This window comes from Melozone crissalis, unplaced genomic scaffold (genome assembly GCF_028551555.1).
Source record: "Melozone crissalis strain CALT ecotype California unplaced genomic scaffold, PUWL_Pcris_2 ptg000005l_1, whole genome shotgun sequence".
Taxonomy (NCBI): Eukaryota; Metazoa; Chordata; class Aves; order Passeriformes; family Passerellidae; genus Melozone; species Melozone crissalis.
The window spans coordinates 45,074,971-45,094,857 of NW_026535783.1; the positions used below are offsets into that span (position 1 = coordinate 45,074,971).

The 19,887-nt window shown below is 35.2% G+C and overlaps 1 protein-coding gene across 22 annotated transcripts in view; it reads left to right on the plus strand.

Moving 5' to 3' along the window:
* Positions 1-10,737, plus strand: part of PTPRD (protein tyrosine phosphatase receptor type D) — a 1,150,230-nt gene extending 1,139,493 nt beyond the window's left edge. For all 22 annotated transcript variants that reach the window (XM_054282388.1, XM_054282398.1, XM_054282418.1 and 19 more), the window contains 3 exons: positions 3,184-3,338; positions 7,300-7,435; positions 9,813-10,737. In XM_054282388.1, the coding sequence (XP_054138363.1) occupies positions 3,184-3,338; positions 7,300-7,435; positions 9,813-9,881 (360 nt within the window). In that variant the 3' untranslated portion in view covers positions 9,882-10,737. The remainder of the gene's footprint in view (positions 1-3,183; positions 3,339-7,299; positions 7,436-9,812) is intronic.
* The last annotated feature ends 9,150 nt before the right edge of the window (positions 10,738-19,887 follow it).

The following is a 19,887-nucleotide window of genomic DNA, read 5'->3' on the forward strand; positions in this document are numbered from 1 at the left end:
GTCTCAAGTTGGAAGAATTATTGTGTGACATAGTTCACAAAGCTCTGATCACAAAATTACAGTTATAACAAAAAGCCATAGCTGTAATCAAAGTGTCCCCAAATATTTTGTATTTTAAAAAAAGTTCCCTCAAGACTTTGTATTGAAGTAGAATATTTAGGCAAGTCTGCTTACCTACAGCTATCAAACCTGTAAAGGGCCAAATAATTAAATAATTAAATTTACCAGAACTAATTTTATTTGGCATGATATTAATAAACCTCTTTTAGAAAGCATTAAGCACATTGAAGGTCCCGATATAACATTTTACTGTCACATGTTATTGCTTCTCAAATTTTAAAAACCTCCTTATCTTGGTGGTCCAAATTTTGTTCAGTGAGCTGACAGCACCATCCTAAATTTTCTAGTTATGCTGGAAAACTATATCTCCTTCTGAAATTACTGGAAGTTGGAAATTCTTACCAAAATGTACATTATAGTTTTTCTCTAGTTAGGCTTGTGTGGCTGTCACGCCCAGTAATTGAAATCATTTGACTAAATTGTTGCACTCAAAGAAGAGTAAATGCTGGAGTGATTGCAAACGTCCTCTGTCCCTCTCATCTCCAAATCCATCTGTACTGTTACAACACCATCCGTGCTCTGGCAGAGCCAACATGACCAGTTATTCCACAAGGACAAAAACCAAGGCACTGTACCTGTGTAGATGCCACCAGCAAGTGTCTGCTGTGGAACTCTTTTATTTCTGAAACTGAGCTGTGAGTTGTTGTGTGGTGAAGTTGACTTCAGTAACTGTTTCGAGGTATTGCTTCTAACTGCTTTGTACTCACTTTCTCTGGAAACCCAAGAGGTCAATATGTTGGGCCAGTCTTATTTAAGGCTAAACTATTAGTGATGCCTGTAAGAGAGTAATATCCATTCTAAAGCATAATCAAAAGACAATTGAATATCCCCTGTGAGGAGGAAGAATAAATCCAAACGGTCAGCCACTAAACAGGATAAAACATTAAAAGCCCACTGTGCCACACAGGGATTTTAAAGTACTTATTTTGATAACCAACTGTGCAAACTGTCACAGTATTTAAAAGTAAAGATTTTATTAAAATTTGGCATTTGTATCTGGACTGCTGTTGGCAAGAATCTCATTAAAAGAAATCAACACTCTTTATAATGTCAGTGACAGAGGGAGCTGTAAGAAATTGCAGATCAGTTCCCCATATGCTTTAATGCTAGTCTAACATAGACTAAGTAACTTTATTTCTCTGCTCATTAAATAATATTAAATAACAGAGATTATTGTCATTTCACAGACTTGCATTGGAATACTGAGTTACTTAAATCATGAAACATACTAATACAGTTGATATATACACACCAAAAAAGAAATACTTACCATTAGATCTATTTATGACAGAGAAATGTGTTAACTTTCCAGTGACAGACTGGACTTAAACAAATTAGTGTCTTCCTTACTTATTCTACCTGGAAAAAGTAAGTTGGATTTCAGGTTTTCCTTTGCTTTGAGAGAATAGAAGGTTATTTTGAAGGGAATCAACCTGTACTTGTGTCTTCTTGATAAATTTATATCATCTGCCTAAGGCTATCTGGAGGATGCAATTTCATTATGTCTTTTTTGGAGAAAATGGGATTATGGAAGCCATTATCAGAGATGTTTGTATTCACAAAATGCCATTTTTGGAACTAAACATTTAGTTCTTTGTGTTGATGCCCACAATAAATCCAATTGGGTGAATATTTTCAAACATTACCTATTTGTCTAAGTGGAAAAAATTGTTTCACAGATACAGGTCACTAAATTGTCGGTGTGACCTAGTGGAAATACACACTGTGAGAGTTCTCTCATGAAGTAGTTGCTGGCACACACACATTTTTTCTGTTTTCCTCGCTCATCTGAGATACAGGAGGCAAAATCCCACAGAACCAGAGGAAATATAAAAGCAAATTATTGGGGTTTCCTTTGCTTATATTTAAAATCACTTCTATATAATTTCAAAGGTCTGTAGCAGTTGAATTCTTGTGGTCTAAGGAAAAAGAGAGAAAGATTATTCCTGCCTCCAGCATAACTTGCTGCTTTTTGATGGGAATCTCCAGTAATAATGTCAATTTTTCATGACTTTTACATAGAAGAAAGTTCAATTTTTCAAGAGTTTCACTTAATAGAAGACCATTTTGAAGACATGACAGGGTAGGTGCTTAGAAAACATGATGTCTAGAGGCACCAGTTAACATCACTGGCTCATATTGCCATGATTTTAAACATTACAGACGTGCAGATTGACAGTGTCAAAATCATCAATGTTTGAAAATGCAGAACAAATTTGCTTTATTCATTTGTATTGCATTTTTATGTGTCCTGACTTTTTGCTCATTAAATAGGCAGATAGCACAAGTTGGCATTTAGTAATTCCAGTGGCTTCATTATAAAAACAACCATGATGCTGTATTCTGCACTTTAAAGAAAAACTGTTAGTATTCTTAACCATGGGGATTGAAGAGCTTCAGATGGCTTGTTTTAAGAAAGGAAGCCCTTCTTTTCAATTTTAACTAACTCCAAGCTGTTGCTGAATTAAATGAACCATTATTGAAGAGAAATTTGTTAAACCACCAGCTTGTTTATCCATCTTCTTGCAGGAAAAATGTTCACCTCATGGAAGGCAGCTTACTGTTAAAGATAACATCTGCAAGGAGGGCAATGACTTAAACAAGTCTTATCAGTAAAGATATTCCTGCTGACAAGTAGTTGAGCATATCTCAGAAATGGAAAGCCAGATTAGATGACCTTATTCTACCTGATCTGTATATAAAGGAATTTGTATTCCACGGGATTCAAAACATAATATACCAAAAAAGTCATATACCCGTCATGGGGTTGTTATAGCTTTGACCTCAAGCACAATTTTTACACCATCAGAATGCCAGGCAACTCTCCTATGCAGTGTGGAAGAGAATCCATGCAATACGGTTACTGAAACTCATAATAGTACTTTTGGGGTGATACAAAAGCTTTAATAGTAGTACTGCAGTTGAAAGAGTTTCCATAAATGTAATCTTAGCCATTCCCCATCTCCTCTCAACATCCTTACTTTGTGATTGTCTTTATGATTATTCACTGACCAACTTCAAGCCACAGCAACGTGCTTTATTTGTGTCTAACTTTTGTTAAAGGATGGCCAGTCCCGAACAGTGAGGCAGTTCCAGTTCACTGACTGGCCAGAACAAGGAGTGCCAAAGTCTGGAGAAGGATTTATTGACTTCATTGGCCAAGTGCATAAAACAAAAGAGCAATTTGGTCAGGATGGACCAATTTCTGTTCATTGCAGGTAAGTAAACAAAGCTTAAAAACAAATTATATGCAGATTTGTTTTTTTCCTAAAGTTGATTGCTGATTGTGGTGAACGTGTATATTTAAACAACATTTCAGAGGTGAAGTGTCATATCATGTAATCAAATAGAGGATCTAAAATGGAACAGCATGAACTGCTTTATGAAATGGGAACTGTTCTGTGATATTCCATTTATACAAAAATGGTTCTTCAGAAATATGTGGAAACACGTGATTTTTTCACATATAAATGCTTCTAATTCAGCATAAAAGCAGTCTGGTCAGTGCTGCCCACAGAAGGCATAGGAAGAGCCTTATCACAAGCTGCTACATGTGATATTTTTTCCACTAGAAATTAAAGGCTTTTACTTCAGTCGGAATTATTATCTGCAACCAAGCTAGTTACACCTCAGTGGCACATTAGTAGCAATCAAGATGAGGCAAAAAAAAAAAAAAAAAAGGTAGCTATCTCAAGAAAGGGAATGGAATAGAAAGTGGTGTTTAGAAATTTTGCCTGTCAAAGAAATCATTGAAGTTTGAGTTTATGAGTTCTAGCTTCAGAACTTTGTGCTCATTTTTGATGTGATGACTTCCCTTCTTTGCAATTGATATGCAGATGAAAATGACTTGCATGGTGGTTAGAAATAATCCAGCATGGGTTTTTTAATATTCTTGTATTTTTTATTTATTTCCTCTACAGTATTCTAGAGTCTATAGCAGATGGCCAAAAATAATATCTTTATCTCTTATCTCTTATTTAATAAATTGTTTTCTATAAATTCCATTAGGATTTTAGATACTCATTTTTGTAATATGAAATTCTTTTTTGTAGATTAAATATTATTATTTATATAACAGAGATGCAAAATACTCACACAAGTTGCAAGTTCTTACTGCAAGCCAAGTGGTGCCCCAATACTATCATGAACACAAATGAATGAGTTTACTAGAGCCTAGTAAACAGAGGGAGAGAAATTTTCCTCTTTCCAAAGTCATCGGTAAACAGAATTTGAGTTCTTTATGATCCTCTAATCTGAAAGACAGACAAAATAAATGTGTTGGAATACTTGAATCCTACTTTTCTTGTGTGCCTTAAAATTTTTATAGGCTGCTGAGGAGAGTAGCATGCAGAGCACTGATTGGGATTCATTACACAAGGGGGATGAAGAACAAACCAGATAAGAATAAGCCTTATTCTTCAACATTAATGAGTTTTGAGAGGTCAGGAGTAATAAGCAATATTTATGCCTTTATGCAGATAAGAAAGCCGAGCAGTATTTTTATTCTAGGTTCTTTGTGCCATGCAGACTTGTCCACTTGTGAATACTGTGAATGCTTCTTCCATTACATTACATATCCCTCCCAAATGGATGTGATCTTTCATGGTAAAATTATGGACTTCCGCCATTGACATTGCTGGAAACAAAGTCAAATGCAGTGTAACTAATCATGGCTTGGTTTTTAAATGTCTTTATCATTATTGTAATGACTATTTAGGGACTGGTAATGCTAATCATCATTGCCAGTGTTAGTCAACTTACATGAATAGGAAGTGTCCCTAGCAAATTAGTAAGTTTGTGTATTTCTTTCAGGAAACACAAGATCCTGGATACCTGTGCTTTCCTAGTCTCTGAGGAATTACTGAAATAATGCCTCCAGTTTGTACTATGATGAGTTCTACAGTGAATTAAAACACCCCTAGTGTCACTTCCTTTGGGTCTCCTTTACACTCTATATAATTTTCACAAGCTTGCTTTCTCTGTTATGCAGTAAACCCCCCCAACCCACAATTCTAAATTTTCTTTTTCTGTAACATTTTTACAAATAGGTCAGTGTGTTGAATGAAAAAATTTCTAACCTCATGAGGCAGATATTTAAAACTATTTAAGAGAGCAATGGGCTATTCATCTTGAAGTAAAATTTTCATTTAAACCAATATTAGATATTTATAGTCTTTTTATTCCAGCTTTTAGCTCAAGACTGAGGAAGACCTTTCCCAGAATGCAGTCAAGATGTATTTGTAATAATAAACTCTTCTCTCTTACAAAAAATCAATACATCCACATAGTTCATTTAAGCATCTCAACTTTAGTTTCTAGTCTAAATTATGAGTCATGGGGACTTATAATGCATCATGAAGGATTTCTTTACTCTAGAAATCCTAAGCATTTTTGGATAGGAATTGTTCCAATGTTAAAGTATGTTTGCTACTCTAAAGGGAACAGGATCAATATCCCGTAGGCTTTTCTCAAGACATTACACTTGATGACCAATTAGGATTTGCAAGCATTGACATGTTTCCATATTAGTTTCTCTTCCTCATTAAGTCTCTCCTGGAGACATTTGCTGATTTTTTAAGTACCCAAGACAACAAAGGAATTTCTTCCTTTTGCCTGAGATTTCCAAGTAATTTTTTTAAAGTAACAAAGATTTGTCTGTTGTGAGGCCAGAATGCTCTCACACATGTAAATATTTTTCTTTTAGTGAAATAGCAGAGCAGGACAATGTAAAATGGTAGTCTGTGTTCATTCTCCTGGTCATTTCCTGGGCTACTTAGTTTAGATCACACTGTAATCAGGTCTGCAAAGTTCAAGCTGGTTCCAACGAGCAGGTTCCAGGATTTTTCAGGATGTTTCTGAAGTACTAGCTGTCTAATTTACCTCATCAGGCACCTTGCGCTGCAATTGCTTTAGATGTCCAGGACTGTTATTATATCACATAGGTAAATCACCACTGACAACATGATATTCTGTCAAGTGGTGTGTCAGTTGTCCTTTGGCTTCAGCAATCTGAAAGCACACATCCTATGCAAAATTTATAAATCCAATTGCATATGTCTAATAGCCCTAAAAGAGCTCTGACCTAGACCAAACACTAAGATACCATCATACAATTTGAACATTCAATTTCCACACTACTTTTGTGAATTTGCTGGATTTCTGTCATAGTTCATACAAACATTCAAGAGTTCTTCACGATTTTCCTGTTGTTCATGCTGCTCCATTCATCTATCTGGTGAATAGGTCTCATAAATATTCAGCTTTCCAGGGTTATCTGGCTGTAGGAAACCTTGTGAAATTATTAGCATCAACCGTGAGATGACAAGGTGCTTGGTTTCCATCCATAGAGGTTCAGACTTACAAAGTCTTTTTCTCTGTGTAGTTACCTGTCTCTTTTGCAAAGGATAATCATCTTGAATAAGTGATTGTTTAATTTTAAAAGCTGACAGCTATTGGCTCTATTGATGGCAAGAATTTCCATCACTTCTTGAGGGTTAAAGCGAATAGCAGAAACCCAGGGCAGAACACAGAGCAAAAAAAACACATATATACTCAAAGAATACTTTTAAGACCAATGTAGACAAACACGGTAAATGTATTTCAGCATTGGAAAGCAAAGATCCAGACTGCCAGACTTGAATAAGGCCTCAACTGAGATCTTTCTCTGTCCATTATTTGAATCGGACCATGTATGAACAAGTTCAATATTAAACGAACATCCGTACTTCAAACTTAAAGTAGAAGGTAAAATAACACAGAGAAGATGTGCAAAACAGGGCATATACATGACAAACTAAAGTAAAGCAAGCAGTAAAATGCATTTTGGCTTCATTTTCTCTTGTCAGTTCCAATGTATGCTATTGGCAACAAATATTAATATTTGCCTTCACCATGCAGTGATTATTGTATATCTGGATGAACAAATCAAGCCTTTGCAAGGAAGACTGGAGAGTCTAGATGTAATCAGTAGATGTGAGGTTCACTTGAGTGCAGTTATTCTTTTGAATGCAATGTGGTAATTTGCTATGGAATTTTGCTTAGTGAGCCTTTCCCCATATAGCAATTTATACACATATGGTGTGTTGTAACCACAAAGAATTTGTCAGCCAATTCTTTCAGCATTAACTGTCAATTAACATTTGTTTTTTCCTTTTATTTTGTCTTCATTTTCTTCAACAGTGCAGGTGTTGGAAGGACTGGAGTATTCATAACCCTAAGCATTGTGCTAGAAAGAATGAGATATGAAGGCGTTGTAGACATCTTCCAGACTGTCAAAATGTTAAGGACACAGCGGCCAGCCATGGTACAGACAGAGGTGAGCAAGAGTATCCTTATGCAATGGTGGTGGAAAAGAAATGGTATTTACACAAGCAAAAATATGCACAGATAGATACTGTATAAGACATGCTTACAGTAATATCTGAAGACATATATTGGCCCTGTGACTACAGGGTAAAATCTGTAATAGGACTATTTCCTGTTATCACAGTAGTTACTGCAAGATGAGGAAGAAAAAAAAGTCATTTCAATAGTGGATCCTAAATTATGGTAGTTAAGAAATACCCATTTGTGAAGCATGACACATTTTTATTTGATCCATGCTCTCTGGCAGAAATGTGTGGTAGTAGAGAAGCAGGCAAATTGTTTCTGCAGGTGGATCCTCTGATTTTATTTTTTTTTTTCCCTGGGAGCAAGCTCTTGATTATGTCTTCAGAGTGACACTGTATTATTTTCATGGTTTTTTGTGTCACCAAGCAAGTGGCTCCTTGGCCTGAAAATCATAATGGTAAATTCAGCATTCAGGATAACTATAGTGTAAATAATTTCTATGCTATTAAGTGTGGCATGGAGAAATAAAGAAAGTGATAAGCAGTTTAGACTAGTTACCTGTGCCTGTATGCTTGGAAATCTGTCACATCATAAAGAATGCTTAAACATTATCAATTAATGCCCTTAATTTTTGCCTTAATTTCTGAGCAGAAGACCTGGACTAAGCCAGAGCCAACAGGTTAGGAGGACCAACAAAAAGGAAAAGAGAAGGGAAACATTTCAGATCACACATTTATTTAGTATAATTTGGTTGACACAGGCCTTTAAATTAAGTCTGTGAAATTTAAGATGGTTCCCCAGAGTTTGCCATTTTCCACAAGAAAATTAAACTAGTTCTGTAGAAGCTGGGTAGTTTTATTTCTAAGAAGACAACTTCATAAAGCTTATATGAAAAATACAGATACTTATTTTTAATCGTGTCAGTTAGCCAAGTAAATCACTGTGACCATACTGAAGAGTTAATTCCATTTCTTTTCCATTACCATCATTCTTCTGGATAAGCAAAATGAAAAATGACTGCTTTCTGTCATTTTGGCTGCAAGAAATAGCTAAAGTACACAGAAACTATGCTTCCTTGAGCCTACCTGACAGATGCAGAGTTCAATTCTGCAATATATGCTCCCTCCTCCTGCTTTGACTAATTTCTGTATGCTACCCTTCATCCCTGCTGCTGAAAGCAGAGGTGTTCTGTAGACATGTCTTCCAGGATTCTGTGGCAAACAAATCTCTCATTCAGTGTTATAAACTGCCAGGAAATCTAATCCTTATTAAACAAAGCACTTCCATGTGGACCATACGCACACTTAAAATTTAAGCATGTGTGTAATGTATTCTGCCACTGTTCTAACTATTCCAACTAACAGAAATGAACTATGAGTAATCATGCTACCTCAGTGAAGTAAATATCTGATTAGTTTCCTGGCCTCTGAAAGAATTTTAATTGTGATCTTAACAACTGCAACCTGTGCAGTTACCACACAGCACTATCAGAAAAGCAAACAGACATCCCTGGTATTTTTGAGAAATTTCTTTTATTTTTGTTTTTTAAAATTTTTTTACTTTTTACCATTTAAACCAAGAATGGCAGTTGGAAATAAATACGTAGATGTGCCATTTTAGTGTAAATGTGCAACAACATAAATGTGCAAAAGGACTGCTTTATGGAGGTGAGAATAACAGAAACTTACAAATGTTAGATTCATCTGAGGTATGAGAAAATTTCTCAGCACACTAAACTTCTCTCTGTTTCCAGGTATAGGTTGAAATGAAGTCTGATTTAGGTGAATGAGGTCCTTTAGCTCTATATTTCTCCTTAGGTCTTTTTCTTGCCAAGGTATCTTCACATCTTCATCAAAGCCTGTCTTACTGAAAGGCTGGAATTCCCTTTGCTTTCTTTGCATGATTTTTAAAGTGATGGTTTTCCATACAGAATTCCATATTCAAGCTGTGATGGACCCTTTTACTTAGTGTGTTGTATTAGCTGTAGAATTCATTGTTTATTTTGCTACTTATTTTCAAATACAAGCAGGGAAAGCATTCTAGCATGTTCCTATCAGAAGAAAGCTTAATGCTGATATTGTTTTAATCCAGAATAACAGACTGTCAGTAGGTGGGTATATAGTCTCTGCACAAAAAGAAGCTCCATTCTGTGGAAAATGTTGTTGCATTAAACGACTGTCTATCTGTTGTAACTCAGAGTGGTTTTCTGTTGGTGTCAGGCAACTGAATATTGCTGAACTGCAGATGCCTATGCAGTATATTTGTTTGCAGCTACAAAATATTCACTATTACTTGAAAGAAACTGGAAACCAACCAACAAGCTGACTTTTTGATGCATTTGTTTTCTGTTTTTCTTTCTCTAGGATCAATACCAGTTCTGCTATCGAGCCGCACTGGAGTATCTGGGCAGCTTTGATCACTATGCAACATAAAAACCCATTGTGGATTTTTATTGCAGGCCCTTTAAGATCCAGAGAGCCGCTTCTGAGCCATACAATGTGCTTTAGAAGTACTTCTTAACTCTTAGCTAAGGAGCAATTATTGGGGATATATAAAATAAAAAATAATAAAAAAAGAAACAAATGAACAAAATATTGGGGATATATAAAACAAAAAAACAACAAAAAAAAAACCCCACCCAACAAGAAGTATTCCATGTGGACCAAGAATTCACAGTTTAATAACCTAACCATAATAAAAGAATCCTGACCACTGAGGCGTCTGAAGGATCTCATTTACAGATACCTCAAGGGTTCGACATTGGTTGAAGTTAAAGGGAAGAGGAAACTTAATCAGAAAGAGTGATCATCTTATTCAGGATTACATGATTTTGCAAAGAAGAGTTTTGAGAACTGCAGTTCAGTGCAAGATGTTTGTTGCAAGGTTGGGTTCTGGCTTCTCAAACAAAGCGGACTCTTTACTTCAACATCACCGTTTCCCATCATACTGCTCATCATAACACTTAAGGGAAAATGTGGGAATGTTTAAAAAGAAAGTCCTTGATTTAGTTTTTTAGTATTGTAAAGATACTGCTGACCTGTGCTTCATTTTTAACTGTGTAAACTTTTTCCTTTTTTTAACAAGAGTGTATCATTCGATGAAGTGAATTAAAGAAAAGGTTGCATAACTGTTAATATTTTTGTTTAAAAATGTAGATTTTTTTTAAGCTGTAGAACTGTTATCTGTAATATTGTGCTGTAGAAATGTTAGATACTTTGAAAATTTGCACATTTTTGTGCAGTCCTACAGTACCACAGTCTTGTTAGATATGAATTCTGTAGTTTTATTTGGGTTTTTTTTCTTTAAGAAAATATTCATTGTAATCAGTTAAATCAAAATGGGGCTTTTGGTTTATTTTGGAATCAACAGGGAGGCGCAAAGTATAAAGATGCTGCTAGCACATACACACACACGCACACATATGCACATGCACACTCACACCCTCTCTCTTTTATATATATATATATGTATTACTGTCTACCCTTTTTTGACTCTCTGTATAGTTGCAGAGAATACAGATGGATTCAGATACAGATTCACACACATGCACATAAACATATCAGTCCTTACATACCTGGATTTATGAAAGCATTGGGAAAGTTTTTCCACATACTACAATTATATCAGACTGCAATTTGATCATCTCTGCATTTTTGAGGTCCATAAACTTCTGTTTCAAAGAGAAGTGAGGAATGCACATCATTGATATTTGAATGCCATCTCTATCCCAAATAATATTTCTATCCACATTTCCACCTGAACACACACACATGCACACATGCAGAGCACACACATGCACACACGCACACAGAGTATGTGATTTAGGCTTCAAGTGAAGTTCAATATTTGTAACACTATAGTGCAATAAGAAATCATATTATTAAATGTAGGAGGTGTGCATGTGGGAAAGGTCAGTGCATATCCCTTTAGGAGGGGAGAATGTTGTAATATACTAGGTATTAAGATGTTTTAAAATTGTATTCAATAGTATACTGTCTATAGTGTGCGCTATATAATTTACATTTATTGTATGTAACAGGGCAAAGCCAAACACACATTGCTCTGTGAAATCAAACGTTTTGTGGCATACAGCATTGTTTGGGGATGCTGGGGTTTATTTTAATTTTACATTTAGAGTGCCTTATATTTGATGCCTATTTTGAATAGTATTTCTTTAAGTTAGCCTTCATTTGTATTTAGTTTAGTTTGTTTATATCTCTGTTGTTCTTTTCAGACATTTTAATACATGTACCAGACAATTTTGAAAAATATGCATTTCCAGTTTCTAATCAAGTATGGATGGTAATAAATGATAACCCAAAACATATAGGTAGTCAAGGCCCTTTATCTTTCCATATTTCCAATAACAGAATAGCCCACAAATTGGAAATCTATTTCTGGTTGGCTTTTCAAACCCACTTTGTCACTGGTTATAGTGTTATCTGTCATTGCCGAGCTGTAGCAGCACAGTAGCAGTAGTTGACAGCAGCAGTGCTTATGCATCTTCCTTTTTTCTTTTATTTTCTTTTTTTTTTTTTTCAGATTTATTTTGGGCCAAGTCCTGCTCATTCACTTGTGTCAACAGATTGCTAAAGTCAAACCCTTGCTTTCAGTGGGAAGGTTCATGTAAGGCCAGCAAGACTGAGCCCACATGACATATTGGAGATTGACAGATTTTATTCCAGGAAAAAGGAAAATTCTCTAAACAGCACAAAGTACTTTTTGAGACTCTTTCTAGAATGCCGTTTACATTGACCTTGGTCAGCATGTGTTCTGCCATTGTTAGTACATCAGCATCAAAGGATGCTTTCTTTGGGGTTTCAAATAGGAGCATTGCTGTGGCTTCTCCATGTGGCCTCAACGTTTTTAGTTCTTCTTCCAATTTTCCCACTCCTATGAGAAGTAAAAATAAGAAAGACCAAACTCCAGCAATTGTATTTGAGCACTTTTGTAATGAAAAAAACCCAAACCAAAAAAATCAAAACCGAAGTATAAATATATATATATATGGAATAGAAGTATTATAGAAGGCTACCTCAGAATGAGATTCTATAACTTACATCTGAACCAGAGAAGAATGTGCACTATGTTTCTTTCTCTTCTTCTTTCTTGATTTATACGTTGAAATAATTATTAAAATACCAGGTTATGTAGTGTGGTCATATTCTTCAACTCAAACATAGGAATTCAGAAATACAAAACAAAGTGTCATTTTGAAAACATGGACTAAGGAAGGTTCCTGCACACTGGATCTCTACAAAGATCAGTGCATTTTCCCTAGCAGGCTGTCTTGCAAGATCCAACAAAAATAAGGGAGTAAAAGAAATACAAAAAAGCAGAGCCAATTTGTGAGAAAAACTGTTGTACAACTAAATACTCCTTTCAGGTTTTTTGTTTCTTATGATAGTTCTCAGCATCATTGATGTGCATTCCACTTTCTGTATTCCAATATATGTATTCTACAGTTAATTTAAATTGTGAGCATCTTTGTCTACATACATCATACATTTCCAAGCTTAAAATTGGTTTCATCAGCATAACCAGTACGGTGCTATTATTTACGTTTGTATGTGTAGTTATGTCTAATTCTGTAATTAGTTGCAATGGGGAAAAAAACCACAAAATATATAAAAATGATTTATACAAAAGTTTAATTTAGCTGTTTTTTAAAAATTTATTTGAGTGGTTAGATAGCAGAGAAGATGGCTGGGGGAAGGAGTGACCTTCTAAGGAGATTTGCACTTTCTATATATACCTTTGTACTATGCACTGCCCTATTGATTCTACACCCAATAATAACTTGAACCCATCTGTAAGAAATTGCTTACAAAACCCACTTGTATGTATTTAAAAGACACAGAACATGTAAAAGGAAAAAAAAGGCAACTGCTTTTTTTGCTTCCTTTTATTCTCTCCCATTTTTCTTTTTTTTTTTTTTTTTTTTTTTTTTCTTTTTTTCTTTTTTTTTTTCCCTTGGTGCCCTGATACTCCACAGATATCAGAAGGCTGCAGGTCTCATTATAACCATCCATTATGTGGCTTTGCCATTCAAGCTTGGAGTGTCTTTACAAAGATAATAAAAACTTGTGTTCTTTGCTCTTGTTTTGGATGCATAGACTGAAAAACTTTAAAAAATTACCTTGTAAAATGGCTTGTTAAAAAAGATACAATTACCTCTAATTAGTAGTACGCGTAAATGTTTTACAGAATGAAAGGCGTGCTTTTTATTTTCTTACTTCGTTACATTGGTGGCAAAAGGAAGTCTGTATGAAAATCAGTTCTTTGCTGACACAAGTTCCATTTGTTACAGATGAATTCTAATAAAATGTCAGTGTTATGCAGCCCTGGTCTTCTTTCTTAAGCAGTACTTTTGAAATCAAAACTTGTTTGGTCCCTCTTGGTGATAAAGGAGTTTAATTGAAACTACAAAGCAGTCATTAATCTTCTTAACTAGCTGCTGGACAGTGGAAAATGCATTCTTAGGTTAGAAAATATATATCATCTTCAGCAGCAAGCTTTGAGCCAGCATAGGCAAACCCTTTGGCATAATTTCTCACAGTTTCATCAGCTTAATTGAAATTACCACACTTTACATGCCTCTGGAGTTCCCCTTTGTTCTTTAGAAATGTATCACTACACTGAGAGAATAGATTGTTCTCCATTCCTAGGTGCAACTCAAATATCCACACATTTGAGGTAAATTGTGAATTTTTAATCCCTGCAGATTTAGCAGCTTTTGGGGTAAATCCAAAATCAGTATTCAGTCCCTGGAATTGTTGCAGGCTGTCATGAGTTTTGACTGATTTCTGTTATGCATTGCATATGCAGTGAGTGCAAATGTGAGTCTGTGAGGCTACTATCCAAATACTGTGGTAAAGTTTTTAAAGAGGTTGGAAAAGTTTTAGATGAGTAAACACACCAGGTGTATCGAGGCAAGCTACAAGGGGCATGGCATGGCAATCTATTCAAAGAAAACAAGTCTTGCTCTGTCTGCTTGTTTTGAAAGAAGGCAAGTTCTGTCTCCAAGATTACTTTGTAAGAGAATACAGTCTATTAGCAGTTAGTATTAAGTACATGTTAATAAAGAGTTCTCTGTGCTGGAAGGATGTGCACATTAGGGTGATTTCGAAGAACGTGTATTGTTCTTGGCCTAATTTCCACTTGAAGATGGTGATAATAGTGTAAATGTGAAGCCTTGGTATTCTTACAGAGGCCTATTAATGTTTTTCCACTGACTTCTGTGGATTTTACAATTACTGCATTGCAGGCTGCCTTTGACTTGAACCTTTTTTGCGTAGTCTGTGCAAGGTGGTTTAGAGCTGTGTTATGTAAGGGTTTCTTTAACTATCTGAGTGGCTTTAGATGGTACCCTTTAATGTCAGCATTGACTTCTTTGGATTTTCCTGTTCTGTGCGTCTAGCATGGACCATAATAAAGTGTGAAAATGAGTATTGACAAAAATATTTGGCTGTGTATGGCTTAATAACTTCTAAGTTAATGGGGTTTTAACAAAAGTAAGTTCTAATTCATGCTTAACACAGAAAAAATGCCATGTACTTCGAGATCATTACTGTTCAGGAATGCTGTTGAGATATGAAATTAACCTATCTCAAAGCAAAGCAATAGCTACAGACCTTCAAACACAATAACATTTACATCTTTTCTATATTATCCAATCACTTGGACCAAATTCCCGAATTCCCAGAATCTTTGGTGTTCATTAGTGTCTCCCCAAATGGGTCAGTCCTGATTCTAAGGTAATAAGAGATTTCCATCTATAAATTTACCCATTGCCTGCTTTTCCCAGTCTATGCAGACAAAGGGAGCTATTGGTAATGGAATAAACAAAGTACTGAAAAAGTAATGATAAGGAATGTATGAAAATAAATCATTCATTGACCAGTGCCCAGTCCATTAACAACTGGATCTGTACCTAGTGATCCCCAGTTGGATCACTGGTCAAAAAAGGGAAAGGAAAAAATCTTTCTAGAAATTGCTATGTCTTTTTTACTTCAGATGCAAACATGCCCTCCCCCCCGCTTAACCGGTTTTAAGAAGAATGAAGTTAAACTATTTTTCACAGACTTTGGAATTTTGAGGAAAATAACCAACAAATGTGCTGATGTGTAAGCCAACATACCATTGATAAACCACTTCCCCTTCCACAACGCTTCACGTGCAAAAAGACATCTATCTTGCCCATGGACTTGCTGAATTCTATGAAATAGCTTTGCATTTTGAAACCTTGAAATATGACAGCTTTAGATCATTAAACTTCAACAGCACTGGATCAAATTGGCAAAATGTCCACAGAAGATACCAAATGGTATCAATATTACTTTCACTGTCAAAGAATATCTTTAAAGCAATTTCAGAAGTTTGAAACACTGCTATTTTTGTCATTATTTCACTTTGCATGGGGAAATAAAACACTGATAGGGTGTGAGGTCATAGAAAATTTTCATGAAAAGACCTGGGGCAAAATTTTATTGTATTTTTTAAATTTAATTTTAGTTTACTTTTTTACTACATTTTATTTGTTGATTTTAAATTTTTTCCCTTTTTTCTCGAGGAGGATCTATTAATGCAGTGCTACCGCAACTGTTTGGAAAGTTACTTGACTCAAAACCTAAAGGATGTGAATATCATAGCTATACAAGAGATTATATTATATATAATAATATGTTATATATAATATTCAAGAGAATTTTCTCTTAATACTGTCCTGTGTTTTCAACAAGTTGGTTCTGTCATCCAAATCTGCTTATGAAGAGTACCATGGTAATACACAAAATGTTTTTCTACCACTAATGCAATGAGTCAAGATGGAAGGAAACATCTGCTGACTAGCTTTCAGAGGAAAGCAGAATGATAACCTGCAAATGAGACATTGTAGTGAATAGAGATCATTTTGCATCTAGACTATAAATAGGAGGCTTTTGAACCCAAAATGCATTCAGCTTGCTTCTGTCAGCAAAAGTCTTAATTATTGTAGCTGGAACAAGCAAACAACCTTTCTTTGCCAATAAAAGTACTTCATTGTATATTCAACTGCCTTATTGGATACAGAATGTAAATCTTTAAAGTCAAAACTGCCTGGAAGTGCCTTTCCTTCTCTCATACATAAAAACAAGAGAACAGAATATAGGATTTTCTTCATTGGAAGAAATTATTTGAAAACACATCAGAGTTTCTACAATTCCAGTCTTCAAAAATCCACTTAGCTCTTAAATCTAAGGGAGTTGTATAAGCTCAGCATTCTACTGTAGCAGGCAATTTACAAACTCACAGCAAGTTCTCATTCATGCAGTAAAAGAAAACAAAACATCATCTAGAAGCTCCAGGTAGGATTTTCACATTCACAAGCCTCATCAGCATCATCACTAAATCCAAACCAACCAGCTTGCACTACCACTGCAAGGCATCTAGTTCAGGTATTGTTGTACTTCAAACTAAGCACAGTGAAACCACCAGAAATAGTGACTGATGTTGAGTATGTCACTGAATACAGATGGGGCAAAACAATTATCTTTCATGGGCAACAACAAAACCACGTGCTTCTGTTTCATACACATACAATTTTTATCTAGTCCACACTTCCAAAGACTATTTTGAGCATTTCACACATTCACACCTCCTGTTTGAATGCCTTTCATTCCATTTTTTCCATAAAAACTTCCTACTCAATTTTCATCAAATGCTTATTTATACTTTTTCTTTGATTGTTTCATTTCAAGTTTAGTCCCTCACAGTTTTAGAGAACTCTTACCCAATATACAGCCCTTTGCAGAAAACTGGAATGACAGATTGAGGCCCAAACCTACATACTTCAGGCTAGAGGGGGAAATACATTCAGCCACATTGTAGAATAAGGCTGCCGAGTAAGTTTTATATAATAAGTAGGCATCTGAGCAGCATATCAGCATGGTGAAGTAGATCTCTCTCTCGTCTTAGATAAAAAAGAGCTAAAATGCAGACTTCTATTTAAATATAATATAGGTATGGGAAACAATATTCCAAGTGATATTTCGGGTGGTTTGAGTTTGGTTCATTTTGGTCTGATGGTTGTAGGGCTTTTTTTTATAAAAGGCAATATTTATCCAAAATCAGAAGTTGTCAGTTTTTCAGAAGTTTTCTTTTTGTTTGTTTTGTTTTGTATGGTACTGAGTTTGTTTTCTCCATAGCAACTTTTATGATACTGTGTTTTAGATTTGTGACTGAAGGAGTGTTAATAACACACCAGTGTTTTACTTACAGCAAAGCAGTGTTCAGGGTGTTGAGGTCATTGCTCCACCAGCTATTAGTCTGGGGGTACACAAGAAGTTGGTAGAGAACACAACAGGGACAGCTGACCAAAGAGAAATCCTATACCAAATAATGTTGTGTTTTTCAATTAAAAAGGGAGTAAACCAAGAAAAAAGATGGATGTTCTAAGTTAGGTATTTGTCTTCCCAAGTAGCCATTGCATGTGATACCTTGCTTTCCTGAAAAGGGCTAAATATCTGCCTGCTGATGGGAAGGAGTGAATTAATGTCTTTGTTTTCACATGCACCATCTAGTTTGCATGTGAAACTGTCTTTATCTCAACCCATTTTTAATTTTCCCCATCTGATTCTCCCCCCATCCTACTGAGGGGTGAAGTGAGCAAATGGCTGTGTGTAGTTTAACTGCTGCCTAGGATTAACCCACAGCATTTGACTATAGATTTTTATTGGCAGTTGTAACTTCCTTGACATTGACCAGAAATTTCAGATGATCTTCTTGGGGACACAATTGCAGAGAAACATTGCAGACTCTGTGCAGAAGCAGCAGAAAGAAAACAATGGTCAAGCACAGGGGTTACAAAATGGGAAACAGAATGTTACTGTCTAAAATCAGACAAGGTGCAAGGGATAAACACTGCAAAAAAAGATATTAATACTATCTACTTTAACTGAATAAAAGCCAATTTTTGCAAATACTATAGAAGAAGTACAAGTCTACAATAAACCTCACAAGTGAGGACTTTGGCGCTTCAGCCAAGACATTGTTCTTGCACATGGTACTCACACGAATGCATCACCAGCACTGGTCTCTCTAGCTAATTGAAGAATTAACCCAAGGTGGAAAGCCTCTTCACTGAAGTGAAAGAGCTGCTCTCCTTCCTGCATGCTGCTTCTTAGATCAAATGCATGTACAACTACATTTAAGATAAGAGAATGCATTTTAAGCCTTTTAAAAATTATTTTTAAATTATTAATATTTATTTCTTAAATAGATATAAATTAATCATCTAGAAGGAAAAAAAATCCTGTCTTCAAGAAAATATTTTCATTTCCTGTCTTGATCTCCTTACTAATAGGATTTTAGCTAAATAATATCAAATGATATACCAAATGCAAGATGTTTGGTAAATATCTGATGTTTGGTAATTACTTAAAGATGTGTGAAAAAGTTTGTGTAAACTTGTTATGTCTGACTCATTTAACACATGTGCTCTTTATAATTAATGGAAAATTAACATCAGGGCTCTGCACAGGAAGGATTTTTCATCTCTTAAAATTAACAGTACTCAAACTGAAAATTATGGAGATAGAATGGATTTAGAAATAGTGTTAATTTATTCCCTCAAAGTGTTTTGTTACATTACTGTTTCTTGGCAATGTCTTCTGAGGACCTTATGAGATGGACATACTCCTTTGCCTGATTACAAAATTGTTCTTTTAAACAAATAAATAACATTTTGTGTGATTGTGTTAATTTCAGAATTGCTAGGAGTAAATTCTGAAAGGGTGAAAAGGCTAATTACCTGCTGAAAGTTGTGTTATTTTATATACATACATGGTCTACACAAGATATTGCAGGAAAATACTTAGATGGGCTTTTGTATTACAGGCTTTTGGGAGTGTTTCATCAAATGGAATGTTAAAAGCTTAGTCACGTTACAAGACTTTCAAGTGAATTTGCTCACAGAAGAAATGCAGAGTTAATTACACACTTGCATTTTTCGTTGTTTTGTTTTGTTTTGTTCTGTTCTGTTTTTCTTTCCAAAAGAAGAGAGAGAGATGTATGTAATAAATTCTGTTGATGGCATCCACTCTAGGTAGTTGCTGGTATCACTCTAGTATGATTTATATTTTGACCTTGCTCTCCTTTTAATAGCTATAAGATGGGGATTAATATTAATATGCTTTGGCTATTTTGACAGAAATTTCCTTTGGGCAAAGATTTTACTTGCCAATAAGCACACACCTGCATCCATCACTATAAAATACAAAATATTATTATTTCATGGGATGCTACAGAATCAAATAACATAAATTCAGAATCAACAAGCTCAGATGAATCCTTGAAAAATGGAGAGGCAATGAAATTTAATGTCAACATAAACTTCACAAAATTCTTCCTTCCCTCCTCCATCAATTTAATAGGATACTAAAACAATTATTGAAGCAAGTT